At 37.1% G+C, this 25,025-nt stretch overlaps 3 protein-coding genes across 6 annotated transcripts in view; 2 read left to right on the top strand and 1 right to left on the bottom strand.

The window, feature by feature from the left end:
• Positions 1-594: 594 nt before the first annotated feature.
• On the top strand, positions 595-8,991 carry LOC106871577 (ribosome biogenesis protein BRX1 homolog). Its single transcript, XM_014918083.3, has 11 exons — positions 595-946; positions 1,200-1,348; positions 2,132-2,243; positions 3,448-3,491; positions 4,368-4,438; positions 4,585-4,634; positions 5,842-5,915; positions 6,864-6,914; positions 7,606-7,741; positions 8,560-8,654; positions 8,790-8,991. The coding sequence occupies exons 1-11, from the start codon at positions 928-930 to the stop codon at positions 8,973-8,975; spliced, it is 987 nt and encodes a 328-aa protein (XP_014773569.1). The 5' UTR covers positions 595-927; the 3' UTR covers positions 8,976-8,991.
• A 2,213-nt stretch (positions 8,992-11,204) lies between these two features.
• LOC106871592 (actin-binding protein IPP) lies at positions 11,205-20,624 on the bottom strand. Of its 4 annotated transcripts, none has more exons than XM_089354596.1 (6): positions 20,230-20,624; positions 17,815-18,364; positions 16,388-16,516; positions 14,042-14,911; positions 13,296-13,516; positions 11,205-12,148 (listed from the first exon to the last, which is right to left on the bottom strand). In XM_089354596.1, the coding sequence occupies exons 2-6, from the start codon at positions 18,143-18,145 to the stop codon at positions 11,909-11,911; spliced, it is 1,791 nt and encodes a 596-aa protein (XP_089210722.1). In that variant the 5' UTR covers positions 18,146-18,364; positions 20,230-20,624; the 3' UTR covers positions 11,205-11,908. The 4 variants fall into 4 exon arrangements, with proteins under 4 accessions (XP_089210722.1, XP_089210723.1, XP_014773595.2 ...); XM_089354597.1 differs by lacking the exon at positions 20,230-20,624 and adding an exon at positions 19,890-20,061; XM_014918109.3 differs by lacking the exon at positions 20,230-20,624 and adding an exon at positions 20,021-20,061.
• A 3,955-nt stretch (positions 20,625-24,579) lies between these two features.
• Positions 24,580-25,025, top strand: part of LOC106871580 (uncharacterized) — an 8,000-nt gene continuing 7,554 nt past the window's right edge. Inside the window, exon 1 of the mRNA XM_014918087.3 lies at positions 24,580-24,718. The gene's annotated coding sequence lies outside the window, so the exon portion shown is untranslated. The remainder of the gene's footprint in view (positions 24,719-25,025) is intronic.

The following is a 25,025-nucleotide window of genomic DNA, read 5'->3' as shown; positions in this document are numbered from 1 at the left end:
GATAGCGATTTGGGTGCCATTTCAAGCAGATCAGACCTCTACAAAGAGGCGGATTGATGGGGAGCTCGTGGCTCTTTCCGTAATGTCTTTAGTGCTGATACAAATTATTGCCCAATTAAGGCGGCGAGCTGGCAGAAACGTTAGCGGTATTTCGTCTGCCGTTACGTTCTGAGTTCAAATTCCGCCGAGGTCGACTTTGCCTTTCATCCTTTCGGGGTTGATAAATTAAGTACCAGTGAAATACCGGGATCGATCTAATCGACTGGTTCCTCTTCCCCAAAATTTCGGGCCCTGTGCCTAGAGTAGAAAAGATTATTTGCCCAATTGGATCCAATGAGAAAAGAAATGGTCGGCTACATCATTAATGAACTTCAACAGATTATTTTTCCAAATTCAAACTAACCAGACCAAAAAAAAAAAAAAAAAAAAAAAAAAAAAATCGGTAAGACCAAGATTGATTTGGTAAAGCTCAAGTCGATCGTTATATATTCTGACTTCTTCGAACAAACGACATTCTAGTAATAATATACATTGCACGGTTGTTGAACTTCATAATTCTCTTGCTTATGAAACGTAACTTATTGTACTGGTTCCGAGTTCTATAGAAAATCCGAACGAGGACACCTATAACAGTTGGAATTTCTCCGTCTGCTTTACGCTTACTTTCTTCATTTTAAGGGGAAACGATACAATTGGGTTAATCGACTCCAGTAACTGACTAGTTCTTATCTTTTAACATTCCTAGAAAGGACGGAAGGCAATATCACAGTCGGTATGATTGGAACCCAGAACATCGAAGGTCGTATGCAGATATTCTTTTTTATTCTAGGCACAAGGCACGAAATTTTGGGGGAGGGAGCCAGTCGATTACATAGACCCCCTCCCCACCAGTACACAATTGGTATTTAATATATCGACTCCGAAAGGATGAAAGGCAAAGTCAAATGTAAGTTACGTATTGTTCTCTCGTCTAGATAAATATTATGTCGGCTGCTTTAAAGCGAAAATGAAGGTCAGTATGGTCGACTATTCATCGCCTTCATTTTCGAAAAGTTTACCATTATCCGAGGCGCATTTAAAATAAATTTTGCGACGATAAATTATTTTACAATTAAATTGATATTTTAATACGAAATTATTTAAAAATAGAACACGTCTGTTTTTAATTAAATATGCACATATATTTGCCCCGTTGATAGTTTCGTACTTCCTGTCGTCACGTTGTAATTTAAAAATGGCGAAGAGGAAGGCGTCGCGTGTTGAACCTGCGAAAAAGAAGTCGAAACCAGAGGAGAAAGTTGAAGTTTTACCTTCTGTTATACAATCTGATGATCCACCCGTCAAAAAGGTATGTGTACCGTTTCAATTTATTGAAATTAAAAAAGCAAAAACGATATAACTAATTCGATATCCTTTTTTTTTTCACGTGCGTCGTAAGCCTTATGCTTCGCTTCATAAATGTATTTTGTTCATTTTTATCTTTCATAAAAATTTATTAAATCGAACACTCAAGAAAAAATAAAAGAAAATGTAAATTAAAAATTCTCAAACGTTAATAACCATAAAAAGTATGTTTTTCCTCCAACAATTCGAAGAAATTCACGACTTCATTATATCAGTCGTTATTCTCACTCACGTGGAGATGTTGTGAAATGACGCAGATTCGTTCTACATTCATTTAAGTTTCTCACTACACATTTTCCTAATGACCCACAAATTGCTGAATTCCCTACCCACCTTTCTTCGAATAAATTTATGGACAAAAGTGAAAAATAATTTCCAGATGTTCTTTATGTGTCTTTTTTTAATTTACTGTATACATTTGCATCGTTAAACTTAATAAAATCCTGGTAAATTTTACCAAATTCCTTTGGTGGTCAACGGATCCGTGCGAGTTTAGACCGAAAACGATGTCCTTAGGATGGTCTTAGGATCCACCTGGCATCTGATACTTAATGTTACTTGTCATTTTCTATCTTTATTCTTTGATACAAACCATAGACTGGTCGCTTCAATCAGTTAATATGAACAACCATGGGTTTATTGTTCAATTTAAACGTGAATGCGAATTCAAACTGGTTCTCTTGTGTTCTTGTAACTGAATTGCCGAAATGTGTCTTTTTTAATACAGACTAAATGGATAAACAAACAGAGGGTATTGGTGCTTGCCACCCGAGGGATTATGGCCCAGGCTCGTCACTTAATGAACGACATGAAGAGATTAATGCCTCACTGTAAACGAGGTAAAAGCTTTTAATTACTATGATGTTGATAAACTTTATTTTCTTTATTGTGCAGAATTAGAATTGTCATTTAGAATAAACAGTTAAAGAACTAAAATCATTTAATTCAACGTCAGGGAAATATAGCTGTGTGATGAAACAGCTTACTTTGTAACCGCATGGTTTCACGTTCCTTGTAACTATGTATTATCTTGGATATATCATCATTTAATGACTGTTTTCCATGCTGGCATGGGTTGGACGCTGGTAAGGCTGGGAACTGCACTAGGCTCCATTGTTTTGCATGGATGCCCTTCATAACACCAACCGTATAAGTGCTTTTTACATGACACCAGCTGTGATGTCGTTTGGGCCCCACATAAAGGAAAAACCTGGTAATTTGATGGGTTTCAGTGAGTAAAGACATGGAATAAAGTATTGTAAATTTATAAAAATGGTGTTGAGAAAAGCATCAAGCTGTAGAAAACTGCTTCAAGAACTCTTGTCCACCCATGCCAGTATGGAAAAAATAGATGTGGAAATATAACCATTATTTACTTGAATAGCAAGGACAATATCCTTTTTGTGTAAGTTATATCATTGATAGAAGTAGATAATATTTTAATTTATGCTTTTACCAGCATGTATTAAAAATCAGGGTGACACATGAAAAGCACCTTTCAAGTTTTGGGCCTCATGGAGGCAATGATGAATGACTGAAACCTTTGGCATTATGTTGCACTTGAGAAGACTCATCGAGTCAAGCGAAATCGTAGTTGTGGCAGACACAGGTGTCATGTAAAAGCAACCATTACACTCATCCAGCCATTGAAACAATGCCAAATCAGACTGGAGTCTGGTACAACCATCCAACTTGCCAGTCCCAGTCAAACCATCCAACCGATGCCAGCATGGACAATGGACGTTAAGTGGTGATGATGATATTCATTGAAGTTTGTTTCCTGCACAGTATATTATTATGTGTTTAGTGGCATTTCATCCATCGTTATATTCTGAGTTCAAATTCCACTGAAGTCGACTTTACCCTTCATCCTTTTGGGGTTGATATAATGAGTACCAGTGAGACACTGGGGTTGATGTAGTCAATTTCTCCATGCCCTCAAAATTACTAGCCTTGTGCCAAAAATTAGAAAGAATTATTATTATTTTGACTTCATATATTTTTGGTTTGTCTAAAAAGATTATTTTTTTGTTTACTGGGCAGAACCCAAAATGAATTGCAAAGATGATATTCCTGCAGTAAATCAGGTAAGTGAAAAACTGTAAAAAAATATTTCTTATTATTTACATATTGATTGTATTAGTTATTGATTTTGCATTTGTATTAGATATGTGTCCTAATTGATGATAGATTCTATTACTTTTTAAAAGCTTCTTCTACGGCTATGATTGATGACATTTTAGAAATACAAAAATCATTTCCTATCATACTACAAAGCCAACAAGGCAGCCTGTACACGATCACTTGATTTGCTTGAAATACCAGCAAAATTCCTCTCAAAGCACATCCTACTATATTTAGAAATAGAGACATTGGATAGTGCAGTGAAAGTACACTAAAATTAAAAGATCCTTGAATGTCTCTTCTATATCTGGTTAGGGTTTACTTAAAGCTAAATAGCATAACCCAAAAGACTGCATCACAAAAAGCAAGGTTTTTCTTCCAGTATTAAATTATTTTGGTCCCTAACCCTCCCCCCCATCAAAAAATGTGTGACCGATTAGCAAGTCTCCTTGGCACAAAGACATTGTTTTCTTGGACATCTTGGGCTACTGCAAGGATTTCAGCTCATGATGGTTTATATAAGGTGCGGGCGTAGCTGTGTGGTTAAGAAGTTTGCTTTGTAACCAATTGGTTTCAGGTTCAGGACCACTGCACAGCACCTTGGGGCTTCTGGAACAAGGCTGATCATCAATTATCTTGGTTGTTCCTCATCTCCTCTGTGAGGATCAACAACCTGAGGTCAGTTCTGCTAGTTTCCCTTATCATTGGTTTGTCTCTGCATGACAAAAAAATTTTTTTTAATTATGGAATTGAAACTAAGTTGTCGTTGGAAAATTTCTGCTTTCAGTTCTGTGAATCATTGCTGTAATATATTTCCCCCTTTTTTTTTTAATTTGTAGGTGTGTGAAATGAGGAATTGTAATAAGTGTATACTTTTTGAATCAAGGAAAAAGAAAGATTTATACATGTGGTAAGTTTAGTTTCTTTGAGACAGGAGAGCGTGAAAATTGAGAAAATGTTTTTTGTGTGTGCATATTTTGTAAAATATATTAATAGAAGCTTTTATGTGTTTCTATATCATTTAATTTATGTCCTTTTTTTTTTTACTTTCTGTAGGATATCAAACGTCCCAAATGGACCATCTGCTAAGTTTCATGTACAAAACGGTAAGTAGAATCTTGAAATTTGAAGTAAATATTTTCAGTGTGAATAACGTGTTTTAGGTTGAATGTTCTTCTTAGTTCCATCATGAAGCATTATTGTGTGTGTGTGTGTGTGTGTGTGTATGATTTTCTAGTTTCATAAGATTTGATCAAGTACTTGTAGGTGGGGTGGGGTAATACACACACAGATATACATATATACATAAATACATACAGGGATTGAACAAAATAATGGAAACACCATAAAATTTCAAACAAATTTATTTTGATATGGCGTAGGACCACCTTTGGCAGTAATTACAGCTTGAATTCTATGAGTTATGGACTTGTACAAAGTTTGAATTGTTTCCAAAAGAATTTCAGCTAAAAGTCTCCAGTTCTTGTAGTGATGATGGTGGAGGCTATCAACTCTTTACTTGTTTTTCTAAAATGCACCATAAATGTTCACAGATCCTCCGTGTTTAACAGTTGGAAGAAGGCAGTCTGGGTCAAATGCTTCTTTTGGCTGTCTCCACATGTATACTCGGTCGGTGGTTGGAAATAAGGTAAAGGATGACTCATCCAAGAAAATAACATTCTTCCACTGCTCTGGGGACCAATTCTGTAGGTTTTTACTCCACTCTAAATGCTTTGCAACATTTGTTTTTGAAAGTAGTGGTTTTCTGATTGCAGCTCTCCTGTGAAATCTGGTTTTGTGCCGCTCTTGGCAAACAGTTTTTGTGGAAACTGGGTTCTTCAGGTGGTCATTAAGCTCCACTGTACTTTTGTGATCCTTTCTAATGATTCGTGTAAGAGTCTGATGGTCCCTATCTGAAAGTTTTGGTTTTGTTTCGACGAGGTTTTTCCCTCTTTCTCAAAGGTTGTCATTACTTTCAATACAGTACTTCTTGCTACACCAAACATTTCGGCTGTTTTTGCTATACTAATGCCTGCCATACGAGCACCAACAATTTGACCTCTTTGAAAGTCCGATAGATCTGTCATTTTAATGAATTTTAATTACCTTTTTCTGATGATATCTGAAAGAAACAGCCTTTTTAGCAAAACATATTAAGCAAAAACAAGCTTTTGACAGTTTTGTAGATATTTCAAAATTATGGTGCTAGGTGTTTCCATTATTTTGTCCAACCTCTGTTTGTAAAATGTTTATATTTTGTTTTGTTTGTTTCTCAATCTTTGTTAAAAAGCTTTTTTGTTTGTTTGTTTTTAGTTCACACTATGTGTGAATTGAAATTAACAGGGAACTGTTTGAAGGGGTCAAGACCCTTGCTGATATTTGATCAAGTGAGTACTCCCTGGTTTTCACATTTCATAATCTCATTGATTTCTGTTTTATTAAATATTTTATTGATACAAATATTGTAATTTAAGCTTTTTTCAATTTTAATTTTCTTTTAAACATTAAATCAAACATTTTAGTGTAATCAGAATTAGTAAAATTTCCTCTTTTTCTCTCTTGCATTGACTGGTTTCCCCCTACCCCCATATGTATCTGCTGTGATGCAAACTCCTGACAATTCCGCACCAAATGCAAAGGTTTCCTTGTGGGCTGCTGGCACTTCAGTGATGCAGTTAACTGAATCATTTCCCTGTATCAACATGTTTAATTCTTTAACCTCTTCAGCCAAAAGGAAAGTGTTAAAGGCAGAATTGGTTCAGACGAAATGTAAATCTGGACTTGTGTTGCTGCCTAAAATCTTCCTCTCTCTCTCTCTCCAGAAACTTCATTCAGTATGACTGCATCATACTCCAGTGTCTCTTTGAGACACTGGAGTAGGATGCAGTCCTTGTCTCCAATCTGATCCTCAAACTGTGCAACCCATGCCAGCATGCAGCACAGATGTTAAATGATGTGCTTTTGATTTTAATCTTTGTTTTTGTTCATATCTAAAATTCCTGAGAAGCTGAACAACCAACTTCATCTGGAGATGTAGTTCCTGGTTGATATTAAATAATTCTTCTTCTCACACAACAATCGATGGAAATCTCTCGTCATCATTGGTATTGGTAGATAAGAACATTAAGATAAATCTCTGTAAATTGTGATGACGCTTTGTTTTTAATTTAATTCTGTCGAGTCAGCATTTCTGTTAATATTCTACAGAAAAAATCTCCCAAAAGAGGAGGGTGGGGAATCTGTAATGATGGCTTAAGGAAAATGTAGGTTCCATCAAGGGCTTGAGGATTTTTAATTTGTGGTTTTACTTTTTTTTTTACTTTCAATGTTTTTAGACATTTGATTCTGAACCACACTGGAAAATCCTAAAAGAATTGTTTACACAAGTGAGTTATGTTTTATAATAATATTCATCTTCCGTGCGTGTGTGTGTACTCTGGATTTTTGCTCTGAGTTTAAGATGTATTTGTATTCAGAAAAATCTTTTCCCATTGTAGTAATTACTATTCTTTTCCAACTCCTTTTTATAATACAACTTACTTCTGCAGGCATGGGGGTGGGGCAGAGGCTGGCTTGGTTTAGTTCTACTTTGATTGAGCAAAATTGTGGGCAAGTCCATCAGTTGTGTGTGTGTGTGTGTATACATTGAGTTCAGATTCTACTAAGATTGATTTTGCCTATCCTTTTGGGGTTGATAAAATAATTGCCAGTCAAGTACTGGAGTAGATGTAACTGACTTACCCTTCCCCTCAAAAACTGCTGAATTTGAGACCATTATTATTAGGCCTTGTGCCTATGTTAGAAACTGTTATTATAATTAATCTTGCTGTGTTAATGAGTGAAACCTTATTTGTCTTGAAGTTCTAAATATTAATATGTATGGTTGGTTAGGAAGGGCATCCAGCTGTAGAAGCCATGCCAAAACAAAGTATGGAACTTGATGGGCTCCTGTCAAATCACCCGACCCATGCCAGCATAGAAAATGGACGTTAAATGATGACAAATTGTAATCTATATACATTCTGAATTTTTTTTTTTAAATATCTTTAACCATTTCTTTTCCTTCTTGAATTTCAGATTTTTGGAACACCAAATCAACACCCAAAGAGCCAACCTTTCATTGATCACATTTTCTCTTTTTCAATCCTTGACAATCGTATTTGGTTTAGAAATTATTCTATCACAGATGAACTGGGGACACTTGTAGAAATTGGTGAGTATTTTTGCATAAAGTTTCTTTATACAAAAAAAGTGGAGGAATTGGTTTAAAAATACCTTGTGTTTGGTTCTATTCCCTTGTTTTGAGCCAAATGCAATTAAGTTCCAGTGAAATATTTTTAATTTAGTCCACATAAGACTTGAGGGTCCGTGCAGGCCAAATAGTAAATTGGGGATTCACATATATTAGGGGTCCATGTAAGGTTTTGCAAGGGACATAGGTTTCTTTCTTTGACATAGTTTCAAACTACACAAGTGAATGTGTGAAAAGCAAAACGGATTTTGAAAGAAGTGTCTATAAAGCCATCAAATGGGTTGGGTGGAAGTCCATCAAAATAAAGTTCTTGTGATTTTTTTCCATTTTATGAGAATTGCTAGTTTCTACTTGGACATTGACAGAATTTTGGTGAGAATAATAATTACTTGTCTGATGTAATTTATTCATCTCAAAGAATGAAGTCCATTAAACTGAGAAAGTAGTTCAGTTTATAGAAAGAACTATAAAATGGACTTTCTTGTGTTATGTTGTTTCATCTAATTTTACACATCTCTGTATTTTAATAATGGTTTCAAGTTTTGGCACAAGGCCAGCAATTTCGGGAGTGTGGGGGAATGTAAGTCAGCTACACAGACCATATTTTATTGACTTCAAAAGGATAAAAGGCAAAATGGAACTCAGAATGTAAAGATGGACGAAGTGCCCTTAGACGTTTTACCTGTTGTGCTAACAGTTCTGCTAGCTTGCTACCTTTTCTTTCTTTTAATAATTGCAATAATTTTGGTAATTTATAAAAACAATTTTTTTTCTTTTAGGTCCACGATTTGTGCTTAATCTTGTCCGAATATTTGAAGGAAGTTTTTGCAAATCCTGCTTGTATATAAATCCTCATTATAAATCTCCAAATGAAGTAAGTAATAATTTACTTTCAATAGGTGTTCTAATGAAATTCTTTAATATTGTCTTAAATTACAAAATTGTTTTTGAATGGCTTTATTTGTGGGTCATTTTAAGTTTGATGAGAATTGTATTTTCTGTTTTTCAGTATCGACGTTTACTTCATAAACAGAGTGCTCTGAAGTATGTCGGAAGGGTTGGAGCCAAACTTGGCCGGGACATGCGGAAGCTGGATAAATCCTATGATCTTGATTCAACTAATGAAGTTTTTAATACTGCAAAAGAAAGGGATTCAACTAAGGAGGTCCTTGATGATGCTAATAAAGCTGAATAATATTTTCTTTCAGATATACTTTTTGTTATTACATTTCTTTTTTTTTTTGTGTCAGCATGATACACACAAATACATCATCATCATCGTTTAACATCCGTTTTCCATGCTGGCAGGGTTGGACAGGTCTGGCAAACCAGGAGGCTGCACCAGGCTCCAGTCTGATCTGGCAATGTTTCTACAGCTGGATGCCCTTCCTAATGCCGACCACTACGAGAGTGTGTTGGGTGCTTGTTACATGCTACCAGCACAGGAGTCTGTCAGGTGGGCCTGGCATTGACCATGTTCAGATAGTGTTTTTATGTGCCACAGGCATGGGAGCCATATGAAGTCCTTAACTGTTTTTCAAGTAAGGGATCTCTTATACCTCACTACTTCAAAATACCCATATTTTCTCATTGTGTTAAATTTTTGCTCACACTGAAATCGCCAGACTAAAAACCTTATTTCACATGACTATGATGATGATGATGTCTCAAAGATCGATATATGTACCTCATCCAGAAACGAATGTTGAAATCCCTCACCAACTAAACCAGTGGTTCCCAACCTTTTCACTATCAAGGACCTCTTTTATTTAAATGAGTTTTCCCATGGACACCAGGATATTCTTTTCTACTCTAAGCACAAGGCCCGAAATTTTGGGGGAGGGGGACAGTCAATTAGATCGACCCAGTATGCAACTGGTACTTAATTTATCGACCCCGAAAGGATGAAAGGCAAAGTTGACCTCAGCGGAATTTGAACTGAGGACATAAAGACAGAATGCCGATATGCATTTCGCAAGGCGTGCTAATGTTTCTGCCAGCTTGCTGCCTTGGACCCCTGGATATTGAAACCTCTGTCTGCTTAACCTGTTCACAGACCCCCAGGGGTCCGCGGACCACAGGTTGGGAACCATTGAACGAAACGCTCAAATTAACTTCAAGATTCTGAAGTATTTCTTAATTACCTCCCCTTTTCTATGAAGGACAATTTTTACCTTTTACTTGCTTCAGGCATTAGACCGGCCATGCTGGGGCACTACTTTTAGTCATTTGAGTTGACACCAGTACTTTTTCTTTAAAGCCTGATACTTATCCGGTTGGACATTTTTGGAGTGCCCTCCGTCGAAACGTATGTAGAAAACTTCAAGATATAAATGGTTTAACACCATCCTGAGCGTTCATCTCTTTATTCAGCTTTCCTATATATACTTACACCTATACCCACACAACTAGGCCTTTTCCAGTTTCTGTCTGCCAAATCCCCTGACAAGGCTATAGTAGACGACACTTGCCTAAGGTGCCACATGTTGGGATTGAACCTGGAACCTTGTGGTTGGGAAGCAGACTTCTTACCACACAGCTGTACTTGTGCCTATAATCACAAAGTTTTTGTTAACCAAGAAGGACCTCTTTATGCCATTAGCTTTTTGCATTATTTCTGTCGATTTTGTATTTAAAAATTAAATGCTAAATTTTAATGAAACTAATATATGAAACCTACCTACACAACAGTTTTCTAAAACCAAATGGCCCAGTCCAAAGATTCTGGAAAATATTTGCCTAAACAGACCTCCATATTGAAAACTCATCTTTTAAATAATAAATAACAAAATACTTCAAATCAGAATTTAGTGACAAGGTTATAAATTGTGTCCTATGAAGTGATTCCCCACCCCCACCCCCCGCTTCTTTATGCACATGAAATAGAAATGTTTGTCTTTGAAAAACGGAAGGGCACATCTGGAGTATTTACAATTGAGGGTTTGCTAAACTACAGCTACAGTTCTTGCTGTTAAATATCGCTCAGTTGCTACTAGGAAGGTTCACGCATATCTCTTCTGAAGCTGCCAAATTAAAATGTTGCAGAGAATTTAGTTAACAGTTCCTAAAGAATGTTCTAGCAATATGTTAATTTCTCTATAATGATAGCAGATAGAAGTAGAGAGAGATAATATAAGAAATGCACATACTAGGCTTGGTGGCAGGTAAGTGTTAGTTTTTTTCTTCCTCTTTGCTTGTTTCTTGTTCTTTTTTGTCTTGTTTTCTATGTCATTTCCTGTGATAATTAACACACCTACCGTACCGACCTGGACATCTTACAAACTCACCACTTCTTCTCACCATCTATGAAGAATACAGCCAGAAATATTCCATTCTACTTCATCTTATTACACAAATCTAAGTGAAATAAAATCAATTTTTACATCAAATACATGCAGATTGTTTTAAATGATGAAATATTCAATTAGCCATTAATTTATAATTTATTCATTGTTTTGTGTGTTTTTAAAGTTTCTTTATTCTTAAACATCATTGACATTATGATCAGCTATCTTGGAAGGAATGTTGTCGATATACAATGTCTTGTGTGTCCATGTTTATGAAATAAAGTATTTATTTGGAACACCTGGTCATTGGAATGTTTTGATCACAGTAAAACTCCTACAGAAAAACACAAGATCGTAATCATACCAGTCGTTGAAAGGAGACTTTATATGATTGCTCAGCCTGCTAGAAGTAGTAGCTAAATCTTCCTCAAAGCACATTATACCATCTTAGGAGGGGGGGGGAAGAGGGACACATTCGATAGGTTTTTAAAAAATCCCCCCAAAAAACAATAGTCAGAGCTGATGTTGGGCTAAAAATAACTTGAAATATTAATTTTGATTACGTTGTAGCATGATGTTTTACTTAATCCTACATATTGCTTGTCCTGTTAGACTCTACATTCAGCAGAGCAGGAAGAGATCAGAATAATATCTCCAGTGGACATTAGTGTGTTGGTGATAGAACACAGACAAGATCCAGACTAATTTGACTAAGAAACTTATTTAGTCAAAGTAACACCTTGTATTTTCTTTCAAAATGTAGAAGAAATATGATCAAATTGTGCCCATGTCCTCTGACACCAGTGAGATCAAGAAACCAAATGAAAAGCCCTCCTCTACATCACAAAAGAACTGCAATGCCTGTATCACAGCGACCAGTCCTCATTGAAGGACCTGCTGTCCATTTGTTTGTTTGGGGATTGTAACATTCTGAAGTGTAATGTGTTGTAGGTGCCATATACTGACCAATGAGACCCTTCTCTGTAAACCAGCCACCAAAGACATAAATAATGTTGTCAACGGCAACAACACTGGCTCCAGCTCGGTTGGACAGCATCGGTGGGATAACGCTCCAGCTGTCCTGAAGGAACACAAAATAAAAATGAAATGGAAAATAGTTGAATTCAGTAATGAAAATATTTTGAATTATAAACAGTAAAAAGATGTGATAATGTTTCAAATAGTCAGGTGTTAGATGGAGAGAAGTTCGTTAAGAAAAATGGAGCAGCTCTAGTAGTGACTTTGAACCTGAGCAATAGAGGCCCCTTGGAGGTATTGTGAGCTGATAAGGGATGGCCATGAAGACGGGGCACTGGTTGTTTAGAGATGTGACTTCTTTTTAAAAAATAAAATATTGAAACCAGGTACAATGTCTTTATTTTAAACATTAAAAAAAAAATAATCAAAATCGCTGATTGGCAAGAGTGCCAGTGGAATGTTAAAAGCATCATCCGAGAGTGATTGTTGCCAAGGCCACAGATTGGCTCCTGTGCAGGTAGCACGTAAAAAACACCTTTTGAGCATGGTTGTAGCCAGAACCGCCTAACTGGTCCTTGTGCCGTTGGCATGTAAAAAGCATCCATTACACTCTCGGAGTGGTTAGCGTTAAAAAGGACATCCAGCTGTAGAAACTGCCAAATCAGATTGGAGCCTGGTGTCGCCTCCTGGTTCACCAGTCCTCAGTCAAATCGTCCAACCCATGCTAGCATGGAAAGTGGACGTTAAACGACGATGATTGTTTTTCACGGGGGAGGGGGGAGGGGTGATAAATGAATCATCTCTCAGCACTTTGTACATAGAATGAATGGTAGGTTCATTGACATCAAACTCCTGGCTCACAACAGCAAAGCTTCTACCATCAACGCATTTTCTCTACCCTTTTCTGTTGACAAAACACTTATTTGCATTGTCTGTTAGGATCAGCTGCCTCCATATTTATCCTGTTCACTGGTCCCATGTTAATGGATACAGCAAGTACATAAATCCATATGGAATATGCAGCATTGTGATGTAAACATGGGCAGTCAATGCATTCTGGGTAGGAGAGCACTGTAGGTGGTTGTTGGGCCACGTTTCTATGATAGAAACAGAATCTTAGATTGATCTACAATCAGTCAGTAAGAAGTGTAACACAGTCGACAAATGAACAAACTGTTTTATCCCAGACCAAAGAATCAGAGATGAATAAGGAACAGGCTGGATGAAGATATACATCATTCTATACTTACAGTGTCAATGCAATATTTTTCGACAACATCCAGGGCTCCTTCATGTTCATTACAGCCACCAACAGCATAAATATAGTTGTCAATGATGGTTACAGCGACATGGCTTCTCTGTGTTGGCATATCTCTCAGAACAGTCCATTCTTTGGTTACAGGGTTGTAGCACTCAGTAGTCTTCAACTCAATGCCAGAATAATCAGCACCACCAATCAAATAGAATAAACCTAAAATCATATTTTAAAATAAAATAAAATAACAAAATATGGTGTTTCCATAAAATAAAATAAAACGTATTCATTTGATGGAATTAGTTCTACGTTGTACAAATTCTAAACATAACTTATTACTCTTTTACTTGTTTCAGTCATGTTGCTGTAAAATTTGTGCTTGGCTACACAAAACAAAGAAAGCACAAGGGGGGGGGGATCTCTATAAGAATGCTCAGAACAAAGGGAAACAAGAAAAACAAGGTCTCCTTGTAGCATAGAAACATTTATTTTAAGAAGTAAAAGAGTTTAGATAAGTTTTGAGTATTAAGAGAGGCAGAGAGGAGACCTGAAGTAGACTGGGTAAGACTGTGGATGTAATAGAGAGAGAATTTCACAGAATATGTTGATAGTAATGACTCTGTTAATTGAAGATTCAGATGTAAACAATTACATATAATGAAAAGAAGGAACCAAAGACAAAATGGTAAGTTAATGCCATCATAACTTCTGCTCACCTCTTATAATATATCGAACACTCACCTTCTTCATGTTCAACATATCCCATGGCGTATCGCAGAGTATTTACTTTACCACACACTATCCACTGATCAAGTGTCGAGTCGTATCTTTCAATGGTGGCCCCCAACTCACTCCCAATCCAGCCTCCGATTGCATATAAATGATTCCTGTCCGCACATAATGCTAGATTACAACGAGGAAAATTCATACAAGCAATTCCACTCCATGTGCCAGTTGTCGGATCAAAACATTCCACCGTGTCACAAATCAATGACTCATGCTCTCCCCCAGCAACATAAACCTTTTTATTAAACACAGCAGTTCCATGGCCACTCCGAGCATCTTCAATGTCAGGCATAATTTTCCATTGCTTTTCAAACGTATCAAATTTTTCCACACAAGACAGGGTTTCGCCATCGGCCCATTTTTTGCCTTGGAGTCGAGAAAATCCAGCAATTATATATATATTTTTGCATGTTTGTAACCTAGGTCTCATTAAACTCGTCTTTAATCTGTTGTGTTTGTACATTTTATAGCAAATAACAGAGAGAGAAATATCGTGTTCGTTATCACCTAAGTCAAAAGAGTTTTGAAGATATTCTTGCAGTTGGTTTTCTGCTATTAAAGGGAATCGAACCGGAGACATGACATCCCAAATAAATACTTTCCGAGTTGTGATGTCATGCAGAAGCCACCTAAGCGCCAGGTGAAACACTTCCAGTTCTGTTCTTACATGCAAGTGTTCACTACTTAAAAAATGGATTAGAGTTTCTTTAGGAAGATCAAAGAATTCTTCAGACTGTTCAACCTCTGCAAAGTGGCTGTAAATATATTTCTCTGCAGCATTCAGAACATCTTTACATGCATGTGCTTCAGCAAATATATAGATACCTGAAACGAAGGAGAAAGGAGATGTCAGCAAAAACTGTAAACTTTGTCATAAATAGCTGAATAATCAGACAAGTACAATGTTCGTTCACTAAAGATGCATGTCTGTTATCCCATGCTGGCACCATGTAAAATACACCCAGTATACTGTGTCAAGTGGTTGGCATTTGGAAGGGCATTCAGCCATAGAACCCATTGCAAAACAAACAACTGGAGCCTGGTGCAGCTTTCTGGCTTTCCAGCTCCTATCAAACCATCCAATCCATGCCAGTATAGAAAATGGATGCTAAATGATGCCAAGTGAGACCTAAATCCAAGACCTCTGCCAGGATGCATACCTTCCTACGTTGGACACTAAACTCCGCTTGCGAAGACCTGTTGAGGCAAGTGAAATCAAACAAATTTCGACGGATGGCACCCACGCCAACGTCTCCTTCATTGGACACAGAAACTTGGCTGGCGAAGACCTGTTGAGGCAAGCGAAAGCGAAATCGTGATGGCACCTGTGCCGGTCGCATGTGTAAGGACATTCGAGCGAGATCGTTGCCAGTGCCGCTGGACTGGCTCCCATGCAGGTGGCACGTAAAAGACACCATTTTGAGCGTAGCCGTTGCCAGTACCGCCTGACTGGCCTTCGTGCTGGTGGCATGTAAAAGCACCCACTACACTCTCGGAGTGGTTGGCGTTAGGAAGGGCATCCAGCTGTAGAAACTCTGCCAAATGAGATTGGAGCCTGGTGTAGCCACTTGGTTCACCAGTCCTCAGTCAAATCATCCAACCCATGCTAGCATGGAAAGCAGAAGTTAAACGATGATGATATATATATATATATATATATATATATATACATGCACATTCATACATACGTATGCACACATCATCATCTTTTTTCTATGCTGGCATGAGTTGGATGGTTTGCTAGGAGCTGGCAAGGCCAGGAGCCACACTAGGTTCCATTGTCTGTTCTCACATGGCTTGATACCATTCCTAACATCAACCACTTTGCAGAGTGTACTGGGTGCTTTTTACATGGCACCAGCACTGACAGGGTCACCAAGTACCTTGCAAGACAGACACATGCATATTCATTCTAGAGTAGAAAGTATTATCATCATCATCATCATCATCATTATTGCATGCTGGACGAAATGCTTAGCAGTATTTTGCTTGTCGCTATGTTCTGAGTTCAAATTCCACCGAGGTCGACTTTGCTTTCATCCTTTCAGTGTCGATAAATTAAGTACCAGTTGAACACTGGGGTCGATGTAATCAACTCATCCCCTCCCCTAAAACTGCTGCCCTCATATTATTATTATTATTATTATACATATGGTTTGGTCTCCTCATTTCTATACCAAGCCCTAACACTCAGTCCCTCAATCACTCACTAATTCCAACCGTTTTCTCCCCTACCGCCACCCCACGTCACGAGATGTACATCAAGAGGAATGAGACAAATCAAAGACTACCATTACATACCAATGCAGTTGTCAACAGACAATTGTTGTTTGAGGTATTCACAGCAGAATGCCAACACTTCAGTGACATCAAACATGTCAGCCGCAGACAGGAGATCCTGACAATTCTCAGTACTTACTTCAATTTGACCTGAAATTATTAATAAAAACACACATATTTAGGAAACAATATAATTATAAAACATTGTCATCATCATCATCATCACCATTAAATGTCTGTTTTTTTCCACGTTGGCACACATCAGATGAAGTAGGGCTTTATGTATATACCTTATATTATCCTGCAGGAAAACATTTGAGGGTTGGTAACAGGAAGAGCATCCAGCTGTAGAAAATCTACCTCGACAAATTCCGTCTGACCCATGCCAGCATGAAAAAGTGGATGTTAAAATGATGATGATGATGAAATGTATAGATATGTAAATACTTTCTCTTTTTTATCCATGGTAAAATAGTTCTGAAAATATTTTCTTCATTTTGTTTTTTTTTCTATATTAATTTACTTGTGTGAAACCTCATAACTTTTCAAACTGTATGTAAAGCTCTGTGACCTAACATTTAGAGGATTGCACTCGAGACTGCAAGGCTGTGTTTCTGATTCCCAAACCAGCAATGGATTGTGTTCTTGAGCAAAAAAACATCATTTCACATTGCTCCAGTCCACTCACCTGCAAATGGTTCACCCTGTGATGGAATAGCATTCTGTTCAGGAGGAATGTTGGCCTGGTCACCTAGCTAGCAAGGTAGCATCATTTGAATGATACAATAAGGCGAGGAAGGGCATTGTAATCAGTGGTGTATAACAACACCTGATAATCTAATCAATACAGCCGCATGCACTATAAATATCAAAATGAGGAGTTATTGATAAAAGATTATCAATCTGGGTAAAATAATTCTCAAGCTATCTGTTAATACAAATACACCAGACTAAGAAAAGGTTTTCAGATTGGTATAGAACCCCAGGTAATCCCAAGGCAAGGTCCAAAGTTGAAGTCCATCACCAGTCAATTTTGTAAATCCATGGTTAATCCCCCTCTTAATCTGCTACCTTTTACACAGAGTGATATACAAGAAAAGGCATAAATAATAGGCTTTCCATATTTAGTTATTAGTGCTTCACAGTCTTATGGCTGTTTCTGATATGTATTATAGGTGTGTTCATGGTTCTGTTTACTCAATCGGTCTTTTGATCAACTGGAAAAAACTGAACAACCTTAATAAATGCTATCATCATCATCAGAGTCTACGACACACACACGTGCATAAAGCGATCACAACTGGAATGCCTTTGGCCATAGTTTTGCTCAATGAAAGTTGACCTGATACTAAACAACAACAAGAAAATATAATGGTCTTTCATTTATATTTCAAATAAATTACAACAAAATTATTTTGGTCAGAAGAGCAAAAAGATAGACCACTTACCAGTATAAAAGAAATGTAGAAGACTTTGAAAAGATTCTGGTTGTAATCCCTGCAATGTGATGACTTTCTGGTCATTTTCTACTAAAGTACTGGTAAACATGGCATTAAAGTAAGAACTGCCAGCAGCCAATACATTACGATGGGCATAAAAGGTTTTGGTGCCAACTTGGATCTCCACATCACACAGAAGCTGATCCTGCCAAAGAGAATATAAATTCTTCAAGACTCGGCATGCATAGCTGTTAGTTTCTTTTGGAGACATATGATGGATAGAAAGGTAACGCTGCGCAAGAGCTTTGGATTTCGGTAATTCCTGCATACAGGTTGCCATGAATTTCTATGTTATAAACGTTTCTTTGAAACTCTTATGTTTCTCTCGTGTGGACCCTTTGTTCCAGTTACGAGAACAAATCCAAAGTTGAGTATTTTCTGTTATAGACATAGAGTTGACACTAAGAGTGATGCGAAATAGCTATCGGTAGCTTTCAAGCTGTGGGTTATGAACATTTAAGCCATCAAAATAGCCAGAAGTCACGAAATGATTTTAAACCTGAAAAAGATAAGAAAATCATAGCAGAGATATCATTCAATGATTACAGGTGAAGATTGGTCTTGGAAATATCTAAAGTTAATATCTAAATTTATAGACAATAGTAGTTATGTAACTGTTGAGTCAACCAAAGCCTTGAGTAGATGGAAACTGAATGAAGCCCATCATCATTTAACATTTATTTTCAATGCAGGTATGGGTTACATCATGTTCCATGTCAGCTTTGGCATGGATTCTACGCCTGGATGGTCATATGCATGTATACATGTGTATATGTGGCTGTGTATGCTTGTGTCACCTCGCTTGACATAGCGGGATTGTTGTAAAATGATTGTTACTGTCATACAAGTAGGATTATTCATTTCAAACATTCTGCAAAAACATGTCTGGTTAGTTGCACAACCTGCCAGAAATAATAACTAACCAATCATGTTTGTTGAACTGAACATTATTGTAAACGCAAGGTAGAAGTGAAATCTCTGACTGAATAAGGTACTGAATCATCAACTCTTAGTCTGCTGGTTAACATCAGTTCCACTGTTCAAGGAAGAGCACTTCGTTTTATGAGCTTCAGTTCACCTAGGAGTAAAGAGTAGATGCAAGGACATGTGGAAATGTTAGCTGCTATTTGGTCAAGTGGACAACTCCACTTTGTAGCAGCTGAACATGCTACAAACAGTTGCCAACACCATCCCAAACCCGTCCCCTCTATCACGTATGATACACAAAACAGTTTCTTGGTTGCCATGTGTCGTATATGATACTCATTCCCATTCTTTTACGACAACCAGAGTAGCTTGGGACTTATGGAAGGAAAGCTTTATATTACTCAAAACATATGAAATGAGGGCTAAATAAAGGTCTGAAAATAAGCATGCACGGTTGGGATAAAATTACGAAAATGCTTTGGACAGGAAAACATTTAAATCACACCGTAACAGTTTGTTTTTGAAAAGGACATATTGGACGTGCTAGAAACAACTGCCTAATCTTTTCAAATAAGACTCACCTATCGTCTTAAATAAGAAAAGGACGCATGAAATAATGGGATACCTGTACGGTTTTGCTTTTGGAACCCTTGCACTCGCACCTTACCTGATATTATACACAAACATGAATATGCAGGGAACCTACAGCGGATATTGAATATTTTCGTTTGCTATAATGTATCGTTTATTTTAGAAGTCTTGAAACCATTAGCTCCATAAAGGTTAACAAGTTGAAACCATTAGCTTCATTAAAGTTTAACGAAATATTATCTAACGGAATCTCTTCAACCATATCGAAGGGATTCTTCAAGAAATCTTAAAAAGTATTCAAGTTTACTTTTAAATACGACGTAGTCAGGGTAAGTGTAGCGTGAATAACCCCTTCAGGGGTTTCTATGACTGACAGGAGAAGGTTTGTACCCAGGTAGGAGGCTTGATATCATTGTTTGCCACCGAGTGTCCGCTAAAGGTATGCCAAGGGCCAGGTGAGGTGTGGAAAAGAAACCGGATCGACGGATGAAGTCGATAAAATTTACCTTGATATAAAATTAAGGATAATTGATTAAATGTTAATTTCATTATAGCAAACTGAAAAATAAATAAAAGTCGAATAAAATCAAGAAATGTTTGAAATGACCGAAAGAAACGGTGTTAAATATAGACTCACTGGTTTTCTTGGTTAATGTTTATTTGAGCCATTTGTGTGCCAGGCAGACGGGGACGATAAAAAATTAGGACTGGAAACGGGAAATTAATTCACAGCTAACGAAACTATTCTTTATATAGTCTTTCAGATCAAAGTTAAATCTAACTCATATCTAGGACTGATAATTATATTTAATGTATTACAAATGCACGAATGTGGTGTTCACTCACACAATCTATTTTATGTGGCTATACTTTTATTTCTCAAGTGTTCGTTTCGGTAATCCAGACCATTTTTTTGTTCTTTTTTTAGTTTTCTGGAACTGAACTGCAACGCTGGCTGTCTTATTCTGTCCCGGGACCATTCTTCACCTCTCTCTCTCTCTCTCTCTCTCTCATTTAATGTTTAGTTGCAAGAAGTGCAGCCGGACAGTCAAGACGTGTTTATGTAATTTATGTTTTTAATTTTTTAAAAAATATTTATCACAGGAATGGCTGTGTGATTAAGAAGCTCGCTTTGCAACCACATGGTTTCGGGTTCAGTCCCACTGTACGGCATCTTGAACCGACCACTACTATGTGAGTGAATTTGGTAGACGGAATCTGTGTGGAAGCCCGTCTTATATGTATGCACTTATTCTCCCTCCTCCGTTTAACAACCGGTGTTGGCTTTCCTGCATTAGAAAACGATAGAATAAATACCAAACATGAAAAAAAAAAAAAAAAAAAAGAGAGGGTGTAACTCTTGTCCAGCTATAATCATAAAAATAACCACAAACACGAGCACCATTGAAGCGGAATAAACGATACTTCTACACACTCTTGTTTGTGGTTATTTTTGTAGCTTAACAAGAGCCACGGGGGTCGAGTTGTTCGATAAACTCTTCAAGGTGGTGCTCCAGCATGGCTGCAGTCCAATAACTGAAAGACGATAAAGATAACAGATAAAGATCCGAAGACTGTACGAACCGGTAGCTCTCAACCGATGTACATATAAGCTTTGGTTGTTAAAATTTATGTCCAAGAAATCGGTTGTATTTCTACGATACACAAAATATTTCAATAATTTTTTATACTCAATTCCTAATAGTATTTAATATGATTTTTAAACGTGAAATGGTTATGAGGGGTCCATCCGAGTAAGATAGGAATCGAAGAGGTTCATTGGTAAAAAAAAAAAATGGTTGAGAACAACAGGCATGTTACTGACATTCGAATTTAGGCCCGCCAGTATCCCTATTCAATATACAATAATACTTGCAACTAAAAAGAATTGTTGTTTGACAGATTTAGCGACAGACACACAAATACACATGTATATATATATATATATATATATATATACGACGGGCTTCTTTCAGTTTCCGTCTACCAAATCCACTCACAAAGCTTTGGTCAGCCAGAGGTTATAGTAGAAGACACTTGCCCAAGGAGCCACGCAGTGGAACTGAACCCAAATCCATGTGTTTGGGAAGCAAGCTTCTTACCATGCAGCCACGCCTTGTCAATAAATAAACATATAGCCGTTTATATGCACTTATTTATATAAATGTTAAATATACATTTATAATTCGAAATCGAAGAGAATGCGCGCTGATTTCGAACCTAGAGCGCATGAGTCGAAATTCAAACGCAGCGTGTAGGAATTTTGATCCCAGTGAGAAAACAGAAGATTATCATTTGAGGGTAATTTTGATACTATTTCTATTAAGTCTGGAAATTTTTAAGCATTTCTCGAACAGACGACAATTTTCCGTTATCTCCGCACAGGAGAAGAATATGGCCTCCAAGCATCAAACCATTTCCATTTATCATTCAGCTTGTTATACATGTGGTTGCATTAAAGGTATTTAAAGTTACCACCTTGTTCCATGTATTTCTTTATACCGTGTTCCTGTCAAATGATATTGCAGCCTTCTGAGTAGAGTCACATTAGATGGCTCCACAACCATGATACAATCTAAACTCCGTAAGGAGCATAGTGCTAGTTTCCCGGGGTGGGGTGGGGAGTCTATATGTTTGTCCTTGGACACGACGCCGGTCTGTCGTAGGATTACTCATTTTTGCCAGCTGAGTGGACTGGAGCAACGTGAAATGAAGTGTTTCGCTGAAGAAGATAACGCATGGTCCGGTCCAGGAATCGAGGCTATTTATTTTCCACCTTATATTGTCCCCTCTATGTACGGCCTTCATGGCCAATTTCATAAAATAAAGAAGCTTGCTTCCCAACCACATGGTTCTGGGTTCAGTCCCACTGCGTGACACCTTGGGTAAGTGTCTTCTACTATAGCCTCGGGCCGACCAAAGCTTTACGAGTGAATTTGGTAGACAGAAACTGAAAGAAGCTCGTCGTATATATTTGTGTGTGTGTCTGTATTTGTCCCCCCACCATCGCTTGAGAACCGATGTTGGTGTGTTTATGTCCTCGTAGCCTAGTGGTTCGGCGAAAGAGACTGATAGAATAAGTACTTGGCTTACAAAGAATAACTCCTGGGATCGGTTTGCTCGACTCATACATAGTGTACTTTGTTCGTATACACATTCTGGACCATTCAAAATTCGAAGGAACCTCTTTGTACGATCAAGTAATTTTCTCTCACCAACATTCTACAAATAATTCTTTTATGCCCTTAATTTGGCAGTCGGGTGGGGGCCGGGTGTATATTCCAGTTGTGCCAGGCGAGCGTTACATATTACCCAAATCTATTTGTTGTACTCGCTTCTTTTCATCTGTCACCACCAACTGTGTTTTATCTTGCAACTCATCATTTCTCTCCCCTCCATCCGTTCCCCCACCATACTGCATCTCTCTCTAAAACTCCCAACCCCTCCTCTAATCATCATTAATCTACCTGCAAGAATGCAGGCTTCACTCAGTTATATAAATTCCTCAGTTTATAAAGTTTTGAAAAAGTTATGAATTCTGTTCTTTTTCCTGATTGAAAGATAAGAATAAGTGAATGACTAAATGTTTTGCTAAGCCAAAGGAATGAATTAATTATAAAGCAAGGTTAGTAAGGATGAAATAATGTTCATAGAGATTACTCTTAGGTGCCATCTGCAAGAAAAAAAGATGAGTTAGTGTTAATGTTTGATGCTGGAAGCATTAGAAAGCTGAAAAGAACAAATGCAACGACAAAAAAAGTCACTTCCTCTCGGGGGGGGGGGGGCTTTTCCGAGAGAAATTTGGTATTATTAGTGCCATTGCCCTTCACATCAGCAAAGATTTCGATTGTGTCCGTCACACGGATTACTTACCAGAACAACCCACATTTGGGCGCCATCCCGTTTCTCAGCTCTTTGATCTGTAGCTTCCTGTCAATACAATCATGGCTTGTGGCGACGGAACTCTCTCTTATCCACAATGTCAACTGTCGGTTTTAGGCGGACTTTTAGAATTTTTCCGTTTCTTTCGGGATTTTCTCCCACTTTTTTTTAGTACTCCCGCACTTCAAAACATTGGGTAGAAGGGGGAAACCTCAACCCACTACTCCTTCCTTCAGGCCAAACTAAAAAAAAAAGAAAGAAAGAAGTAAAGCTCCGCTTCTTAATGGTTTTCAATGAGAAAGGGAGACAACTCTGGGTAGTTTAGGCCATATTAAGACCTCATTAGCAAAGCATATAAACTTCACTGTACTCGCCGAAGTAGAGACTACAGTGTAAGGTCGAATGTAAAAAAAAAATAATGCACTAGCTTAACTAATAATGGTGAATAATTAACTTCCATAATTTTTTTCGCTTATATAATGAGAAAGTTTAACAAGAGTTTGAAAGACTTGTGTTGAAGATAAAGTTCTTAATATGGTAAATACTGGAATTTATCAACCGAAATCTTGATGATGCATCACTAAGCATAGACAGAAAACTGTGAGTTTACTGACTTTAGATTCTCTCGCAAATATGAATTCTCTCGTGTGTTCAACTTATGTTATCTCTTATCTCTTCCTCACTCCCTCCATTATCCGTAAATGTAGCATATATGATATTTTAAACAAGGCATTTCTTTCACGAACGATATTCACACTGACTTTATGATAATGTTGGGCACAGCCTATTTTGGAACACATGGCATGAGACTAATTAAGAAAGAAAGAAAGAACAGCTTAAATTAGTTATCTTTCTATGGCTTCTGTTTATAGATTCGGTTCCCATCTGTTTCCTCGTCTTTACTTTTGTATATAAATATTTTTTCCTCTTCTTAGAATTCTTTTATCTGTGTAATTTAAGAAATATATTCTTTCATTTTCATTGAACTTAAGAAATATTATTGTGTGGGCTTGGATTTTTATATTTTTTTGGTTTTGATCATCAAGGTTAACAGGCCATGTTGGAGCAATTTTCTTCCCATTAAAGCAAATCTATATTTCCTTGTGTTATAAATAACGTTTTCATATCTTTTCGTTTTTTTTTTTTTTCTTATATGCTGTTTTAACTCATAAATTCATCCAGGGTTATCAACTTCATTTTGACAATTAATGAGTTTGTTTACTCTTAGGTATTACCTTTTTCTTTTCTTTCTTTGTCCAAAAAGAGTGAAATCTTTATATGAAAATAGCCTACAATATACTCGTGGGAGTTGGTAAACAAGAGCATGTGTGGATTTTGTGCGCACGCGTATCTAATTAAAGTTCCACAGAAATATTCTTATGGCCTATTTACTTAGCACCAAGTGACAGAGCCTAACGCTTTCAATGAACTTTCTTCATATGTCTGCTAAAAGGTTAGTATTTCATTTTTTTTCAGTGTACAATTATTTTCAATGGTTTTTCGGCGTATTTTCATGTGTAGTCGCCGTTTTACTCAGTATAATTGGTAAATCCATGCGCTTTCCAGAACCTGTTTTCACACAAAATGTAAGGTGGGAAAAATACACGAAAATGGAAGATATTCTGTGACAAAAACAAAACAAATTACGATGGAATTCTTTTCATATTCTTTTTATTGACTTGATCACGAAAAGAGTGAGAAGAATTCTTATTAGATTATATATTGAAAAGGAATTTGACGAACTTTTTGTTTAGAAATTT

This window comes from Octopus bimaculoides, chromosome 7 (genome assembly GCF_046866305.1).
Source record: "Octopus bimaculoides isolate indiv1 chromosome 7, ASM4686630v1, whole genome shotgun sequence".
Lineage (NCBI taxonomy): Eukaryota > Metazoa > Mollusca > Cephalopoda > Octopoda > Octopodidae > Octopus > Octopus bimaculoides.
The sequence above is the reverse complement of the archived record's forward strand: the minus strand, read 5'-3'. Positions and strand labels throughout refer to the sequence as shown.

Excerpts from the sequence above, each read along its gene's own strand:
- LOC106871577 (XM_014918083.3), top strand. Across the intron at positions 1,349-2,131 it reads ATGATCCACCCGTCAAAAAG|ACTAAATGGATAAACAAACA; the intron begins GTATGTGTACCG and ends TTTTTAATACAG. Across the intron at positions 8,655-8,789 it reads ATTATAAATCTCCAAATGAA|TATCGACGTTTACTTCATAA; the intron begins GTAAGTAATAAT and ends TCTGTTTTTCAG.
- LOC106871592 (XM_089354596.1), bottom strand. The coding sequence starts at position 18,145 with ATGGCAACCTGTATGCAGGAATTACCGAAATCCAAAGCTCTTGCGCAG. Across the intron at positions 16,517-17,814 it reads TCTACATTTCTTTTATACTG|GTCAAATTGAAGTAAGTACT; the intron begins GTAAGTGGTCTA and ends TAATAATTTCAG. Across the intron at positions 14,912-16,387 it reads GTCTGTTGACAACTGCATTG|GTATCTATATATTTGCTGAA; the intron begins GTATGTAATGGT and ends CCTTCGTTTCAG.